Genomic DNA, 18,366 nt, shown 5'->3' on the forward strand with positions numbered 1-18,366 from the left:
CTTGACTCCAAATCCAGGAAGTGGGCTCCAAAGTCCGTATTCTTAACCACTGTATACGATAGAAATTTAAAAAAATAGCTGGGGGCAGAATGCCCCCTCCTTTGGGTTCCTCTTGTGTCTCTCAGTCACAGGGTTGGTTTCATGTTGGTGAAGGTACAGCTGAAAGCCATGAACCAAGGGCCCGTGTGATTGCTTGGAACCCTACCTTCAAGCAGAGAATGGGAGCAAAGTGGACAATATGCAGATACAACAGGTCACTGCATTTGTTGGCAAGTAAAAGGAGAGTGGGCCCCTTTGGGTTGGCTTGGTCCCTTGTGCTGCTGTCAAAAAGAATCAAAGCACAATCTTATGCAGAGAGAAGGCATCCTTTTTGATGCTCTAGGACACTCCCATATTGCTGTGGTGAAGTGCTTTTTTGAGATGCTACTGTTTCATAGAGGGGACAAGTGAGGCTCAGAGGGTGAAGTAATTTGCCCGGGGTCACACAGGGAATATAGAACATGGTTTAGTAGGTGATCCCAGGTCTTCTGACGTCAAATCACATGTTTAGGCCCCTATGACGTAGCTGCCTGGAGTAAAGAAGCAGTTTGCCAAGAAAGCCCTTTGAAAAGTAACAATGGTTAAAGTAAAGATGTTTTACAATATAAAAATTCAATGAACACTGGCAAGGGCAGTTCACCAGTGTGGCCAAGAAGTGGGACAGCCAGAGGGCCAGCCTTACTGGTTGGGATGTGGAGTTCAGGTGTTTATGGTCACAGGCTGCAGCCCCATATCAGGGAATCAATTTTATTTTCATCAGCCACAAGACCTCCCTAATGCTGGTTGGGGTTCAGAGTGTGGTCAGGTAGAGGCCCCAGACTATGCTTAGAATCTGAGAGATTTGCCTTTCTGAAACTCAGATTCTAGGGCTCTAAATTGGGGGTGTAGAACTGCATCAAAGCTTGCAAACCTAAATGGCTATAGAGGCCAGACAGCTCAGGCAAGAGAGACAGGCAGGAGCAGGGGGGCATTCCTGGGGCTGGGTCTCTGTGGCAAAACGTCTGTCCAGATAAGGGTGAAGCCGCCACTTAACTCCATACAGGTATTACCTCTTCAGAATGGGCTCAGTGATGACAGATCCCAGGGTCTTTCAAAAGAAGGGCAAAATCTGGATTTTAGTTCTGGAATGGCAACTGGAAGAATATGTTTCCAGTCACTGTGCACCGTGAAGCAAATGAAGGGAAGAAAGAGAAAATCACCTCTCTGCTTCTGTTAGGGCCTAGCCAGCTGGACTATTATTTTTGTTCCCATTCACTTAGAACGGGTAAAATAAAATAAAATAAAATAAAATAAAATAAAATAAAATAAAGGAGTAAATGCTAATGATTTTATTTCCGAGCTCACTGAGTCCCTTGGTACACTGAGGTACTGTGTTACTAGGCAGACAACTGCAAATAAAAAACCAGGGAACAATTTCTGTTCTAATGCTCTGTGATTTCAAGAGCCTCACAAATGTGTATCAGTGTTTACAAGGGAGACCAACGGAGGGAGTTCTTAGCTCTGCTGACGGGGGGGCTCCTAGAAATGTAGATCTACTTCTTCCATCATGCAACCGCACCGAGGTTTTTGTTATATAGTTCAAACTGTTTTGGCATCGGCCATGTTCTTCTGGCCTTTAAATCATAGTAGGGCACCTGCCTCTGGGATGCAGAACCCAGTGTATCAAGGCACAGAAGGTTTACAAGGCCATGTGGGTGGCTCAGGTGCCTTCTGAGAAGGTCTGAATTTTCTATAGTCAAGCTGGTTTACTGAGAGCAACGCAGAGCAGAACTGAAGAAATAAAACACATCATGGGACAACTTCTGTGAAAGAGTAGAAAGAGCTCTTTGGTGGTAACCAGAAAGACTGAGTGTCAGCCATATTGGACCGCTGACCTGCTCTGTGGCCCCAGGTAGGCGAGAAGAACAGGGGTCTCAAAGTCAGGTGCAGCAAGGCATGGAAGGTCATACACAGGAATGAAGTGTACCAGTGGGGCTCGGGGCAAGCTAAAGAGAGCACAACCCGCCTGATGGGATCGTCTAGTCATTTCTAGACAATTGTTGCCATCTGGAAAGGCTGGTGTGATGTTGCCAGAGCTTCTGCAGTTTTATTCAAATTCTTCCAAATGTTAAATGTTGGCTCAAAATTTCAAATGTGCTCTATAGCCTAAACAAAACACAGCCTGCAAGCTGCCAGCCCTCCAATTCAGCATCAGAGCTCTCCGAGAATCTATTTGCTCAGCTGTGTAGGATGAGGACAACTGGCTTGAGAAATCCCTGCCACCCTCCCAGCTTGGCATCAAGCCGCCTTCTCATCTCAGAGTGGAGTTTCTAAGGTGGAGGGAAGGGCTGAAGGGAGCACATTCCTCAGTTTGTTTCTCAGAAGAGGCAGAAGCTTCTGAGCCAAGGCCAATGAGGGCCTCCCGACCCCACAGGAGAGAGGATCCCTGGGGTCTCCTCTTCCTGGGCTTCACAGGAAGTGGCTACTCTCCTGGGGGCTGCCCTCACCTGATAAACACCAGCTTTCACTGCTTGTTTTGATTTTGTTCCCAGCTAAAAGAACATTCAGTGCCTTTCAAGGAGTGGGAAGAGGCCATGGACACCCACCAACACCCCAAAACAGATTTTCCATGAGATAGGCTCACTCATTACTGGACAACAAGAAGATACAGATAAACAACAAAGATGAAAACAAAAATCCCACCGCTTGGAGATAATCACTGCTAACATTTTGGCATAAACAAAGAATAATCTCCTCCTTCCTTCTTCCTTCCTTCCTTCCTTCCTTCCTTCCTTCCTTCCTTCCTTCCTTCCTTCCTTCCTTCCTTCCTTCCTTCCCTTTCTTTCTCTTTCTCCCTCCCTCCCTTTGCTTTCTTTTCTTTTGTTTTCTTTTCTTTCTTTCCTTCTTTCTTTCTTTCTCTTTCTTTCTTTCTTTCTTTTCTTCTTTCTTTCTTTCTTTCTTTCTTTCTTTCTTTCTTTCTTTCTTTCTTTCTTTCTTTCTTTCATAAAATCCATTTCTTAAGATAGATCTCCCAGAAGAACATATGCTATATTATAATCTCTTAAAGTAACTGACCCAGGACTTAGGTGAGCATTTAAGGGGCAAGTCCTCTTAAGAAATGCTACTGAAAATTCACTCTGAGAATGTTTCATTGTTAGCCCCAAATTTCTATGCTCCTCTCTTCTTCTTTTTTTTATAGAAGTTATAATTTATTAAGTGCAAAGTACTATGCAAAGCTCTTCCAGGCTGTAAAGAGTCATCCTTATAAAAATGCTATACTGTGAATTCTAATATTCCTCCATAATGAGATGGGGAAACAGGCTGGTAGAAGTGAAGTAACTCGCCAAGACTGCCCAGCTAGTATGTGGCAGGGCCAGGACTGGGACCCTAGCTAGGTCTTTCTGACTCTAGACCCTCATTCCTAGTCACCTAGTTTTGTTGTTGTTGTTAATGGTTTTTTTGTTTGTTTTTGTTTTTTTGTTTTTTTTACCACTTTGTCCACCTAAGAAAGCAAACTTTTTTATTTTGAAATAATTTTAGACTTTCAGGAAAGTTGTGGAAAAGCAGAGCTCCTGTGTATCCTTGACCCAATTTCCTTATGTTAACATCTTACCTAATCATAATATAATTATCAAAAGTAGGAAATAAACATTGGTCCAATTCTATTAACTAAATGACACCCCTTATTCAGATTTCATCAGATTCTTCACGAGGGTCCTTTTGTTTGTTCTAGGATTCAATTCAGAATCTCACATTGCATTTAATTGTCATATCTCCTTAGTCTTTTTCAATCACTAACATTTTCTAATCTCAGTCTTGTATGATCTGGATGCTTTTGAAAAGTATTGTCTGCTTTTTTTTTTAAATGCTATTTGATTGGAATTTATCTGATATTTTCTCATGATTAGGTTGAGAACGTGCATTTTGGCAAGAATACCACAGAAGAATACATAACGGGGAATACATGAATATCTGTTAATACTGGTGATGTTAATCTCTGATGCTTGGTTAAGATGGTATCTGCCAAGTTTCCCCAGTGTACAGTTATTATTCTTCCGTTTGGAGTTAATAAATATCTTGAAGAAGATAATGTGTGCAAGAATCCTGCTTCTTTGTTTTTTTAATTTTCAAGTAATTTTTAAAATTATAGTAAAACATATAAAACTTACCATCTTAAGCATTTTTAAAAAATGTTTATTTACTTATTTTGAGAGATAGAATGCAGGTGGAGGGGCAGAGGGAGAGACAGAATCCCAAGCAGGTTCCACACTGCCAGTGTAGAGCCTGACACAGGGCTTGAACTCATGAACCTGTGAGATTATGACCTGGGCAGAGACTAAGAGTCAGATGCCAAATGGACTGAGCCACCCAGGTGCCCCCACTTTAACGTTTTTAAGTGTATAGCTCTGTGGCATTAAGTACATTCACATTATTTTGCAACCCTCACCACCATCTGTCTCCAGAACTAATTTTCCTCAACCAAAACTCTGTACCCATTAAACACCAATTTCCTAGTTCCCAGTAATAAAAATCCCACTTTCTGTCTCTATGAATTTTACTACTCTAGGGACCTCATAATAAGAGGAATCATAAAATATTCTTCTCAAAGCTCTGCCTACTAATTTCAGCATTCTTTGCTGGATTTTGCTCACAACAATTGTCACCATGGTGCTTTGATGGTGATTTTTTATTTCTCTCATTCCTTCCACTCATCTGCTTTTGAAAGCATTAAAGTCCTCCTTTGATTCACTTCAGGACTGGTCAATCAAGTTTATTCTAATTCCTGGAGAAGAAGAGTCAGCAGAGAGTAGCTCAAATTACTGTTTAATAGAAGAAAGTAGGCCTGTCCCATGCTTGTGCATCAGGACCAACTACATAGTATGCAGGTCCCAGTGCAAAATGGAAAAGTGGGACCCTTGTTAAAAAAATTATTAAGAATTTCAAGATGGCAACAGCAGAGCATTAAAAAACCAAGCACAGAGCCCTTCTGGGACCTATACTACTGCACACCCATGATACCCTCACTGTTGTGCAACCTTCCCTAGCTCTCAGAACCACCCCCCTACTTTCTTGATTCTGTAGAAGCCCAAAGGAAAAGCAGCTGTGCCCCAGCGTTGGTCATCTCAGAGATCTCAAGGCAATCAGGAGGGTAAGGTGACTCTCATTCATTTCTTGCTCTATTCATTTGGGAAAGAGACTCACTGCTTCTCTTTAACTAGCTCAGTACTAGGTTAACAACACTTGTAGCTAGGCTTCATGTCTAAGGAATCCCAGACCAGAACTCCCATGGGCCCCCTGTCCCTTACCACGATGGAAGTCAGGTCCTCACTCTCAAAACGGCTGATGGCCTGGTCCAAGGATTTATACATGGCAGCAGAGATACGCTGAGTAATGAGTCTGTTTAAGTCAATTGATCTACCCAACAACTGCATGGAAGAGACAGAGAGAAAAGTTACTTAAGGTTCTCACAGGCACATGACCACTAAATGCAACACACTGATAGAAAATTGGATTGAAAGCATAAAGGACATTACTAGGACAAATGGGGACTCTATGCAAAAAAGAGTATTGTCAAATTTCCCGAGTATGATAATTCTATTTTGATTATGAGACAATGTCTTCATTCTTTGGAGATACATGCTGAGGTATTCATGAGTGAAGTGTCATCACTCTCTCGAATGGCTAAGAAGAGTACACATATTTAAAGGAAGTCAGAGAAAGCCTCTCTAAAGCAGTTTTGCTGAATGGTCATGTATATTTAAACATATATATATTAATGTTATATATAAATATATATTTTTATAAATTATATATACTATATATTTATATATTATATATACTTATTTCCTATTTATAGATTATGTATTTATTTACTATTTATATACTACTTACTATATATACACCGTATTTATAGTATACATATCATACACTACTCACATATTTATATACTATTTATCTGCACTTTTTATATCTGTATGTGTGTGTGTATGTGTGTGTGTGTATATACATATATATATATATATATAAAGTATATGTATATACACACACATACATATGTATATACACAAACACGTATATTCATATATTTCACTTTGGTAGGTGCCTAAGGATTATTCTTAACCATTTTATTTCTTTTACTGTATTTGTGAGAGAGAAAAAATAAGTATATAAGAGAAAGTGAAGCAAATGTGGTACAACATTAATAATCATGGATCTGCCTACAGAGTATATATATATGTTCATGGTGTTATTCTTTCAACTTTCCTGTCAATTTGAAATATAAACAGTGGAGCGAAAATGTGATTCATTCATACTGTAGGAAAAGGCTCAGGACAGGCTCTGGCATCCCATGCAATGCTGGCCTCCTACATTTAGCCCTGAGGTTCTTCCTGCGTCTGTCCTGCGTGCCCTTATGGGGATGAGTGTAGAAGCATGAGAATGAAGGGCTGATTACAGCATGGAAAACAGAACTTAGGATAATTTCCATCAGGGCACACACACGGGGATTACTGCAGATGCTATGCGAACAGCAATAAACAATTACTGAGTGCCTGCTGTGTGCACTGCACTTTACTAGGTGCCCAAGGATTATTCTTAACTTTTTAAAATTTAATTCTTAACTATTTTATTTTTTTTGATTTCCCTTTTGGGAGATTTTCTACCAACTAAGACCCCTTACAGCCATCATGTGCACATAAAAGCCCTCAGTATTTAATGTCCTGTGGCTAATTCTGACTGCATCAGTAACTAATAGCTGTAATTTCCTGAGAGGTTGAAGGAAAAGCATTGAGCTCCTGCTGTTGACAGAAGTGAAGCTCGTTCTTTTTTCTCTCATAATTCTGTTTTGCTTTGATTTCTCAGAGCAGTGAAAATGTCCAGGGTTTCCAGGGTAACCCTTTCCTCCCCACCAGGGGTACTTCTCAGCCATGGCCCTTCACCTGGGTCTACTCCACAAACACCGTGGCCCACGTACCAAGCACACAAAGGTCATGGCCTAGAGGCCGTTTCACCGCTGCTTGGCTGACAGCAGGGCTTAGGAGTTGGGTGGCTGGAGCATCTTGTATTTTGCCTGCCTGGCTCATGTTAACATTTTAAAGCAGGGAGATGTTTCTGAGCTCCTGGCAGCATTTCCTCTACATTTGCAGTCAAATGTTAACAGAAACCAACCTCACAAGACCAAACTGTGATTTCTAGCATGGGTTTGGCTGACACAATTTATTTCAAGCATGAAATAGCCTGCCTTCCCTTAGACCAGCATTTGCCCATTTCTGAGCGGCAGTCCTGATGGAAAGAAGTGAGCCACAGCTTATGACAAGAAGACTAAGACTCTGTTGGCTACTACGCCACAGAAGTGTCCTAGGGGCAGAATGAGAAGCCTAGAACTTGAACCACGCGATGCCAATGCCTCTTCGTTATTTGTACGATTCTGTGGCTGTGCTATGCCCACCACGGTCAGAAACCCACATGGGCAGTACGCAGGGTGGAGAGTGTTTAGTCCTGATCTCTGATCTCCCCACTAACTTCATAGCTACTCTCTAACCTGTCCCACCTCTGCTCCGGCTTTCTACACCATACCTGGACATGTCTCTGTTTCAGCAGCGTTTCGTAGCGGTTGGACGGCGGGTATGGAATGATGACTCCATAATTCTTACACTCGGCCCTAAAACGTTTATCCAACAGGACACTGAAGGGATAAAAGTTGAATAAGGCCAGTAAACATGATGGTGAGTGATTTCCAATCACCCAGCCACATCTGTTTCAGACCGTAGGATCTACTCATGAAGCGTTATTTTATGTATTTCAAATAAAACTATTTTCTGCTTTAGAGCAAAGTTCGGATTTCTTTTTAGCCACAAAAGCTCAACATAAAGCAGAACTTCCAGGTTAAAGACAAGCAACACAGAAGTTGAGTCACCTCCCTCTTTTATTCATTTACCAAAAAAGGAACTGAGTGCATGCTTGCCATATCCCAGGGAACATTCTTGTACTGGGGATACAAAGTTCCTGTCCTCACGGAGCTTACTTCTGGTAAAGACACTGACAACTAAATAAATAAATGGAGAAGTTAAATAATTTCATGCAAGAGAAAATACCGCATAGTATTTACTACTTCTCAGGCACACACATGCATGTACACAGGCATTTTAAATTTCATGACAACCTTATGAGTTAGATGTGCTATTATTATCTTTCACACTGAGGTACAGAAATGCAGAGTAATTGTGCTCTGAAAATAACAACACAGTATCATTTGGTAGTCGGAGGTCAAAGACAGCGTCTCTAAAGCAATTTTGCTGGATGGACACCTAAATGCTAAAAATGGAAAGATCTGGGGGAAGAGTGTTTCTGGCATTGAAAAAAAAAAAAAAAAACTGGTCTGTATGGATAAAGGGCAGGCATGCTGGAGACCAATGGGCAAAAAAGGAATTTACAAAGTTAATCTAGGGGCCAGATCACGTGGGACTACATCAGCTGCAGTAAAAAAGCTAGGTATTTTCTAGATGTCAGTGGCAGCCATTGAAAGGCTTTAGGTAGGAAAGTGACATAATTTAAATGTACACTGTCCAGCATGGAGAGCAGCCACCAGCTACAGGAGCCCACAGAGCACCTGCAATGTGGCGAGATGTGCTGGAAGTGTAAAACACACACTAGACTTTGAAGGCTTAGGAAAAAAAAAACAACGAAAACTATCTCTTTAACAATTTTTGTATCGGGGTGCCTGGGCGGTTCAGTCGGTTAAGCGTCCGACTCCGGCCACGAAAAGGTCACGAAATCTCGGTTTGTGAGTTCAAGCCTTGCATCGGGCTCTGCTGTCAGCACAGAGCCCACTTCGGATCCTCTGTCGCCCCCTGCTCCACCCCCCCATACCGTGTGCTTGCTCTCTCTCCCAAACATACATAAAAAACATTAAAAAATGTTTTTATATTGATTTCATGTTGAAATTGTGTTTTAGATACATTGGATGATAGAAAATATATTATTAAAATTAGGGGTGCCTGGGTGGCTCTGTCGGTTAAGCCTTGACTCAGGCCAAGGGCTCAGCTCAGGGGCTCAGGTCATGATCACGGTTTGTGGGTTCGAGGCCTGCATCGGGTTCTGTGCTGACAGCTCAGAGCCTGGAACCTTCTTCAGACTCTGTGTCTGCCTCTCTGCCCCTCCCCTGCTCGTGCTCTGTCTCTGTCTCTCAAAAATAAATAAACATTAAAAACACTTTTTAAATTAATTTCACCTGTTTATTTTTCCTTTTTAAAATATGGCTACTAAAAAATTTAAAATTACATGTGCGGCTCACATTTGTGGTTGCACTACATTTCTAATGGACAGCACTGATTTAGATCATTCTTTCCTTCCTGTGCTTTCTTGGACTCTCCCAACCTCTCAGTCTCCCCCCGCCACCCATATTTTTGGAAAACATTCACCTTGTAGGGAGTAAGTAGTATAGATTAAGGGAAGTATTTTATTTTATTTTATTTTATTTTATTTTATTAAATTTTTTTTTCAACGTTTATTTATTTTTGGGACAGAGAGAGACAGAGCATGAACGGGGGAGGGGCAGAGAGAGAGGGAAACACAGAATCGGAAACAGGCTCCAGGCTCTGAGCCATCAGCCCAGAGCCTGACGCGGGGCTTGAACTCACGGACCGCGAGATCGTGACCTGGCTGAAGTCGGACGCTTAACCGACTGCGCCACCCAGCGCCCCTAAGGGAAGTATTTTAGATAAGAATGTTTTATAAACTAAATATACAGAGGATCAGGGTTTGACAAGTCTGGGTTTGTGTACACAGCATATTTGAAATGAGAATTATTTTAGAGACACTGGAAGCCCTACTCACTGTTCTAACCACTTCTCATTCAACCCAGACACGTGCTAAGTGATTACTTTGTGAAAGACTATGTGTTTGGTGTGCTTTCCCAGAAAGTATTTTCCATCATTAAGAGCTGCTCCCTTCATTGGATGTGCATTCTCTGTTAATAGGAACTTGTGTGCTCTGTACATCAGCTTCTCTTTGAAATATGTCAGAGCAACTCTAGCCATCAAAAGCAAAATGACGCAAATTCCTTGCATAGAAAGAAAAATAATTTCTGTTGGTTAAGTAACTATTCTTGATATTACTGGTTTATAGACTTGGATTTCCAATAAGAAGAGAGACACCTATTTTGAGGTTTTTCTTGACCAGTTCTGTTACGGGTTCCTGCAACCCAGGAATTCACGGGCGTCTAAATCAACACACACCGCCAATCAACACCAACAAGCCTCGAACACTTGACATGTATCTTACCACAACTTCCTCACTGGTCTCCTATCTGACCTATATTTATATACCCATTACTTGCTCACCACCAATCCATTCTCCACATTTTTATGTTTTTAATAGGGCAAATTTTTAAAAGTAAAAACTGAGGTCTCTGTCATACTTTTGAAACCATCCCGTGATATTCTATTCCTCCTAGGTAAATGCCTACAAGCCCCATCACCTGAGCCCTGCCTACCTCTTCAGTTTCATCATGCAACCTGCCTCTTCTTGTGGTGTGTGAATGAGGCCTTTACATGTACTAATTCACATTAATTGTCTCAACTGCCCTATGGAGTAAGTGTGCTGTCAATATGATATTTCTGCCACAGGGACTTTGCACAAACAGTTCCTTTGCCTGCAATTTCCTCTCCCATCCTTCACTTTTAATTAATGCCTACCAATTTCAGATAAGAACTCAAATGTTACTTTCTCAGGATAGCCTTTCCAGTTCCTCACCCCAAAGACTAGTTCAGGTTTAACTGTCACAGATCCGTAAATTCCCATGAACTTTTCCTTCACAGGGAGCATGTAACCTCCCTTGTCACTGTGCTTTCATCAGTTTTTATTAATGTCTGTTACCCCCCACTAGACTGTAAGCTCCATGAGGTGCAGCACCAAATCTGCCTATTTTCCTTTCTCCGTATTTTAGCATCCAGTCCAGGCCCACAGGATCGCTCCAATTTCCTTAGGTGCTAAAGAAGAAGAGAGGTTTTTTTACAACAGGAAACTATGTCTCACAGGTGGCAGTCTAAGAAAGCTTGTTGCTCACGGCCCTGGGACTCTCCTACCTGCCAGCCATGGCTTTGTAGTAAGCAAAGATCTGGTCCGCCAGCTTGTAGACAAACTGATCAAAGCACAGGTTCACCTGGTGAAAGGGAAGCAGGAAATGTCAGTGGTGTCTGTCTGGCTTTATCATAGAAGCTTAGACGACTGAAAGGGGGTGCTTGGGTGGCAGTGCATGTTGCGGAGCAAGAGACTTTGAACAGCAACGAAAGAAGATTTTGTGATTCAGTTAAGAAGTTTGGCCCTTCCTCTCAAGGTTTTTAGCTAGGCACAGAGAAGGCAAAGTCCAAAAAGCTCTGGAAGAACTGCCCCTGCCTCTGGTCCCCTCCTTGCTGTTTGGAGGTGGCCTGCCCAGAGGCAATGCAAGACAGATCTTCATATCCCCTGCAATTACTCGTATCAGCCAACCCATTCTTTTTTCTGCTAGACTTTCTTGTCTTTTCCTTTCACTTTATTTTACCTTGCTTGACAAATGAAGAAGTTGATGGTCACTGGAAACTGAAAAATCTATTTTTTTTTTTGCAAACTTTGCTTAAAAACCTTTGGATCTTGGGGCGCCTGGGTGGCTCAGTCGGTTGGACATCCAACTTCGGCTCAGGTCATGATCTCGCAGTCCGTGAGTTCGAGCCCCACATCGGGCTCAGGGGTGACAGCTCGGAGCCTGGAGCCTACTTCAGATTCTGTGTCTCCCTCTCTCTCTGCCCCTCCCCTGCTCATGCTCTGTCTCTATCTGTCTCAAAAATAAATAAATGTTAAAAAAAAAAGTTAAAAAAAAAAACCTTTGGCTCTTAATGAATATGGGGTCATCTTGCCATTTCAGTGTCTTGTCACATAGGTGGCAGACTGTGAGCTCAGGTGAGGCGTTCATGTCAGACATGGGATCAAAACCAAACCCTCCAGTGATGGCCAGAAACAGCCACAGGTGGGACTTTACTGAGCTGGGGCTGCGGTGGGGGCAGAGCGCCATGTGACTTCAAAGGGAACAGAGTGTATTTACGTGACTTCTCATCCATTCTTCTCTCCCCAAATTCTCAGCTCCTTACAGTTAATTCTTTATCCGAAGAGCTTTCAGGTTTTATCTTACACCCCAGATGCTATTCTGAACATAAACCACAGAGTTGGGTGCAGCTCTGTCCTCATTTGCAGGTAACCAAGGCCTCTGCCCCAGACTCTGCACTTCAAAGGTCTCCAGGGGATGTTCCAACGGTTGAAGAACCTGCAGGGTCAAGGTGTCCCCCACTCATACCCTATGCTCCCCTTCTAGAACCAGCCTTGAGTATCTTTGCTCCCAAAGCCCAAGCCCCTTTCAGGCCTGTTTGGTGTTTTCCCTGGTATCATCCCTGAGGGTGGACCGCACCTCGGGTGTGTGCACCCCTAGGGCCGTGGGTTAGCCAAGAGAGCCGCAGTTTGAGGGCAGCGATGGCAGACAAAGCTTGGATATCTGTACACATGCACATAAGGCCCTGTATAGGGCAGAACAGAGCTTGGGGATGGGAACAGAAAGGTGGCAGGCTACAAGCTGGGGTCTCAATTTGCACTTTGGCCCTAGGCCCTCAAATGTTACCCAGGGCCTGGCTGTGTGCTTTTTTCTACATTTATTTTAAAAATCTCTGGGGCGCCTGGGTGGCTCAGTCAGTTAAGCATCCGACTCTTGATTTCTGCTCAGGTCATGGGATTGAACCCTGCGTCCGCCTCTGTGCTGACGGTGTAGAGCCTGCTTTGGATTCTCTCTCTCCCTCTCTCTCTCTGCCCCTCCTCTGCTCGTGAGTGCATGCTCTCTAAATAAATAAATAAATAAATAAATAAATAAATAAATAAATAAATATTAAAAAAAAATCTCACTTGGCCACATGACACTCTAGGTTTGTTCTGTTTTCAACCTGTCGGAGAACACAAGTATATAAGATCTGTCAGAAGATGGAGTTGTCAAAGCCAAGGTACAACCAGTTAACTTGTCTCCAGGAATCTTTCTTCCCAAGTTCGTACTCAGGAGAACAGACCTGTGTTGGGGTCCATTAAGGTTTTCAACTCCCATAGACATCGGAGGGTTGAGAAAGCAAGAAGCATCTCTACTAGATTTTCTCTGAAATACGTAAACTTTCAAACTAAGTTAGTGGTGATGCTAATCCTAAAACAGTCATGTCCTTCCTTTATAAAGAAGAATGTCTTATGTTTCTATGACATTTTTCCCTAGTTGGCCCATTCTGTGTTTATATAGCCCCATGCAGTTAAGCACAGCACAGACTATCATTCCCATTTCCAGAAGGCAAAACTACATTTCAGTAACCATCACTGCCATTGCCCTCAGGCTCCTGGTCCTTGCACGGGGCAGGACTGTACCTCCTCGCTCCTCTTTGAAAAGGACGTGCAGTCATGTGACTTGCTTTGACCAATGACATGTGTCACTTCCTGGTGGAAGCTTTGAGTAACAGTAACACTTCCTCCTGGCATGGCAATTAGTGAATGTTCCAGGTGGGTCCCAGCTCGAAGACCACATGGAGCATAGCCCCCAATCAATCCATAATGGAGAAATAAACCTTTGGTTTCAAGGTACTAAGAATTTGTGATTATTTGTTACTGGCGCATAACCTAGCTTATCCTGACCAGTACAGAAATAAAGCTATTGAATGACTCTCTAATAAACAGCTTTAATGGTTGAGAGGATGGTTACTTCAGTCCTACTAGTACTAGAAAGTGACTCTGTAAGCTGTGTGACCTTGATGTAATAACTGACCACTGTAAGTCTAAGATTTATTATTTGTAAAATAGATAGTAGCACACACTTCTTTAAATTGCTACAAAGTTTATTTGATAAGTCTCTCTCTACAGTGCTTATCCCTGCCCTTGGCAAAAGGCAGATATATAATAATTGATAGGTGGTATTGCTGCTGTTATTATTATTAGCCAAATAACCCAACCAGACCAGACCCAACAGAAAATTGATTTTACCCATGCATTACTATCATCTGCCATCCCTTAATATATTTGAAAAAGAAAGACCATCATCCTGGTCTGGGTCCTTTTCGATGGTCATGATGTTTGTAAAGATCAATCTCCATACGGTGAATGAGATTATAATAGTGTTGCATAGTGACAGACAGTAGCTACGCTTGTGGTAAACATAACATAACATGTCGAGTTTTAGAATCACTGTGTTGTACACCTGAAACTAATGTCACATTGGGTACATTGGGTGTCAACTGTCCTGCAATTAAAAAAAAAAAGTCACGGGGCGCCTGGGTGGCTCAGTCGGTTGAGCGGCCGACCTCGGCTCAGGTCACGATCTCGCGGTATGTGAGTTTGAGCCCCGCGTCGGGCTCTGTGCTGACTGCTCAGATCCTGGAGCCTGTTTCAGATTCTGTGTCTCCCTCTCTCTGACCCTCCCCCCGCTCATGCTCTATCTCTCTCTGTCTCAAAAAAAATAAATAAATGTTAAAAAAAAAAATTAAAAAAAAAAAAGTCATAAAAAGAGATCACTCTCCAGAACAAGTCATTGATCCCCTACTGCTATGGTCTGAAAGCATATGCTCCTGCCAAATCTTATGTTGTGACCCTAACCCCCAAAGGTGATGGTATTAGGAATCACCTCACTTTGGGAGGTGATTAGGTCATGAGGGTGGAGCCCTCAGAAATGGGATTAGTGCTCTTATAAAAGAGACCCCAGAGAGCTCGCTCACCCTTTCCACTAGTAAGGATACCACGAGAAGTCTGTGACCCAGGAGGGCGCCCCCACTCGGTGGTACTGGACCCCTGATCTGGACTTCCTGCCTCCACAACAGTGAGAAATACATGTCTGTTGTTGATAAGCCACTCAGTCTGTGGTATTTTGGTACAGAAGCCTGAACAGATGAAGACAGCCCACTTTGTGCCAACAGCTCCAGATTTAAAAAGTCCAGACGCTTGGAATAAGATTATAGGAACGAAAGGGGAAGCACGTCACTTGCCTCAGCTTCAATCTCATCATACAGGAACTGCTTTTTAAACTTGGTCAGAGCATAGTAGGCGCTGTCATTGTACAGGTCCAAAGGGTAGAGGACGTACCTGAGGGAGAAGAACAGAGGCCAGCAGCTTACTAATCTCTCTCAAGGCAGTCTGACTGATGCGGTTTGGGACATATGAAGGGCTGGGTGAAAAGACGAACAGGCTCTGGGTTAGAAGAGAGCCTTCCAGCATTCTGATGTTTCCAGCCTGCTTTAGGGATGACTTACTTTACAGTCTTCCCACAGAAATCAAAACACCATGAGGTTAATAAATCCAAGGTCTGAAAAAATTAGTCTGGGACCAAAAGAAATCAGATGGTAGTTAAGGATATTAGCTTCCTGATCCCCAGAGATGACTACCTTCCAAGCATGGCTGTTCTGAGACTGACAAAGCACAGGAAGGACAGCTGGGCTGGTAGAACCCTGAACCTATCTGCAAGGCTGAGTGAAATCTGGTGTCACATGATCCTTGGCATAAGCATTCTCCCTGGCGGGGCACACTGCCTAATCTGGAAAGTTGTGGAAAGACCATAGCTCACTAGCAAAACTGCCATCTGAACCCGGGGAACCTCCTTGCTGACCCAATCCTGCCTCTTACTCCATCATGGAAGGTTCTTTGGTTTCCAGGATATGGTCTGTTAGAATCCAGGGCATGGACATCTCAATTGGAAACTGGATTCGCCGGCCCATGGTTAACTCCAGGAAGAATTCTCGGAACCAGAGCTGAGACAGATCACAACACTGCTGCAGGGCTTCTGAAAGCATAGCAGAAAGAGTCATGGGTTCTACACAGGAAGCACCAGAAGATCTTTCTTCTTGCCGTTTTTATTAACTTAGTTCTTATTGCTTTCATTGCTATTCTTGCCACTGTACTAGTATGCAGCAGGTACTCATAAAACATGACTTGGTCTGTAGATCCTGCTCTCTTACACTTGAAAGCCAGTCTAACATCTATTTAGAAAGCACCATTTGTTAAGCTTCTCAGTAGCAGCCCTTGGGGGGAAGAGAGCAGCAATGTTTTAGAGCTTTAGATGCCTCCCCAGTTTCCATCATCCCCCTGCAAAGCCATCCTGAAAAGCCACGATCCGAGTGTGAAAAGCATGCTTGCTATACAAACACGGTGTCAAGCCAGGTCCCCAGGTGCCTACTTTTAACTGCTCCTTGCATCCTTATACATGGTAATTCTAACTTCCATATACTGAGAAGCCTTGAAGGCTCCTAGGCTGTGCTCTAATGGAGAAGCTTGGACTGTTGGTTAAGATCACTCTTCTCAGCACCAACAGATGCATTACCACTCCCACATCCCTGGATGCTGCTCTCCTTCCACCCTGCCCTGTCCCACCTGCATAGGCATCCTGCTGACAGGAGAACAGGGTTGTGGGACACAGGGTTGTGGTACAGCCTGAAAGCTGCCTTTGTTAGGAGCAACAAGATAGTCAAGTGCCTGGCCACGTCTGCAGGTATGTTGGCAGTTTTAATTCCTTCTTCTAAGAACTTCATGACAAATATACTGCAAATGTCTACCAGACAAATTTAGCTGAGTCAGAATAGCTGGACTGGCCTGGCCTTTCCAAGCCCACCAGAAAAGTTTGTATTTTCTTCTTCAGTGGCAAAATGTGTCCCTTTTGGTCAATGATCACGTTTCTTTGCGACTTTTGGTCTGAAGGCCTTAGTTGGTCTGGGACCTGGGACCCCCATCCTCTCCCCACTGCGACTCACCACTGATGTTGAGCAGGTGCGTGAAGAAGAAGGATTGTTTATGGAAGTCCTCTATGGCGAGGACGATGGGTCCATCAAGGCTGCTTCTCAGGGTCTTCTTGGAGCCACTTTTGTCTGCAATGAGTGATTCAAGCATGGTCCGCACCATGTACAGCTTGAAAGAGAAAGAAAGATGAGAAGGTCAAGGGCCGGCTCTCCACCCTGGGGTAAAGGTTTCTTTGTGCTGTATTTATATTTTTCTTTTTTTTTTTTTCCTGCAGATGTCTGCTCTTAAAAAGCACTGTCTTAAGGAAGCACCAGTTTAGGGTTGGAAAAGTGAATTTGGAACATATAAACCTGCAAGAGGGAGACTGCCCAGCCCGGGAGGAAGTCCTGCCTGGGGTCTGCAGCATCCCTGGGTAGGTAGACCCGGTAATACCAAGTCATTCAAGGCCCAGGTTTTTGCCTGTTCGGCTCGGCCAAGGGCATGGGCATCAGAGGAGAACTTCAGTTCACGTCACTCTGGAGTCACTCTCTGCTTTACTGGTTGGCTATGGTGGTGCCATGGGTGGAGCCGTGGACTCGGGTCTAAGGCCAGGCACTGCTACTGTCTTGCTGTGTGACCTTGGGCAGCGAAGTCCCGCTCTGGGCCTCAGTTTTCTTATCTGCTAACACGAAGGGGTTGCACCAGACGCTTTCTCAAATCAGTCCCTTTCAGCTCTAACATTTTGAGGAACTGCGAAACAGAATATGATCAGAACAAGCCTCCCACCCAACCACCTCAAGCTTCTGACCCTTAGCACTCTGAATCCATGACTGAGCGATGGCGCCCTCTGGTGGTGACAGCTGCATTGCACAGCCTACCAAAATCCTGGGAGGAAAGCGGGTGAAGATTGGTACTTACACAGGAGGTCTACTAGACAATCAACTCCCGCTTACAGAGGGCCTTAAGTGCAAAGGGTGCAAGTGCTAATCTAGATCTTTCCACATCATATGCCTTTGAATGTTAGGGCTGGAAGGGGCCTTGAGGAGCCAGGCTAGTCCATTCCTGCTGCCTCCTGGAGAAGTATACCCCAACCAACCCAGCCAGGCGGTGTAATACCAGGGATCGGCAGCCTCTTCGGCCCTGTGTGCCACCAGTGGGGTGAAACAAAGCCCGCGGGGACCACTGGCAGGCCTAAGACATAGATAGGAGAAAGGAGGAGGGGGTGGGAGGGCAGGAGAGACAGGGAAGAGGGAGAGAGAGAAGAGAGAGAGAGAGAGAGAGAAAAGCAAGAGGTATTGTATACGGTGGGAAAGCCGCCGCGACTGCTATAGGGGCCACTTGCCGACCACCTCTCAGAAGCTCCAACCTCCCTCTGCCACCATGTCTGTGCTGGCTGCCTCTGGATCTCCTCTAGGACCGTACCCACCATGCCCCTGGCATTGGGCCGGGCACGCAGCCTCGGAGAGGAGGGGCACACGCCCCTGCCGCAGCACTTCCCTTGGTGGTGCAAGAGCTCCCCGTGGTGGCCAGTTTACTGGACAGTCCACCCTCTGCAACCCCATCGCTGGGCAGGCCTGATCATCCCTAAGAACCGAGAAGCACTAT

At 44.0% G+C, this 18,366-nt stretch overlaps 1 protein-coding gene across 7 annotated transcripts in view; it reads right to left on the reverse strand.

Annotated features, from left to right (window-relative positions):
• CYFIP2 (cytoplasmic FMR1 interacting protein 2) overlaps positions 1 to 18,366 on the reverse strand; it is a 130,535-nt gene that overhangs the window by 58,055 nt on the left and 54,114 nt on the right. For 5 of the 7 annotated variants that reach the window (XM_045503618.1, XM_045503635.1, XM_045503607.1 and 2 more), the window contains 7 exons: positions 17,878 to 17,952; positions 16,797 to 16,950; positions 15,676 to 15,832; positions 15,042 to 15,138; positions 11,103 to 11,179; positions 7,594 to 7,702; positions 5,325 to 5,444 (listed from right to left, as the gene is read on the reverse strand). In XM_045503618.1, the coding sequence (XP_045359574.1) occupies positions 5,325 to 5,444; positions 7,594 to 7,702; positions 11,103 to 11,179; positions 15,042 to 15,138; positions 15,676 to 15,832; positions 16,797 to 16,950; positions 17,878 to 17,952 (789 nt within the window). The remainder of the gene's footprint in view (positions 1 to 5,324; positions 5,445 to 7,593; positions 7,703 to 11,102; positions 11,180 to 15,041; positions 15,139 to 15,675; positions 15,833 to 16,796; positions 16,951 to 17,877; positions 17,953 to 18,366) is intronic. The other 2 variants (XM_045503644.1, XM_045503614.1) reach the window with 1 other exon arrangement.

This window comes from Leopardus geoffroyi, chromosome A1 (genome assembly GCF_018350155.1).
Source record: "Leopardus geoffroyi isolate Oge1 chromosome A1, O.geoffroyi_Oge1_pat1.0, whole genome shotgun sequence".
In the NCBI taxonomy this organism is placed as follows: domain Eukaryota; kingdom Metazoa; phylum Chordata; class Mammalia; order Carnivora; family Felidae; genus Leopardus; species Leopardus geoffroyi.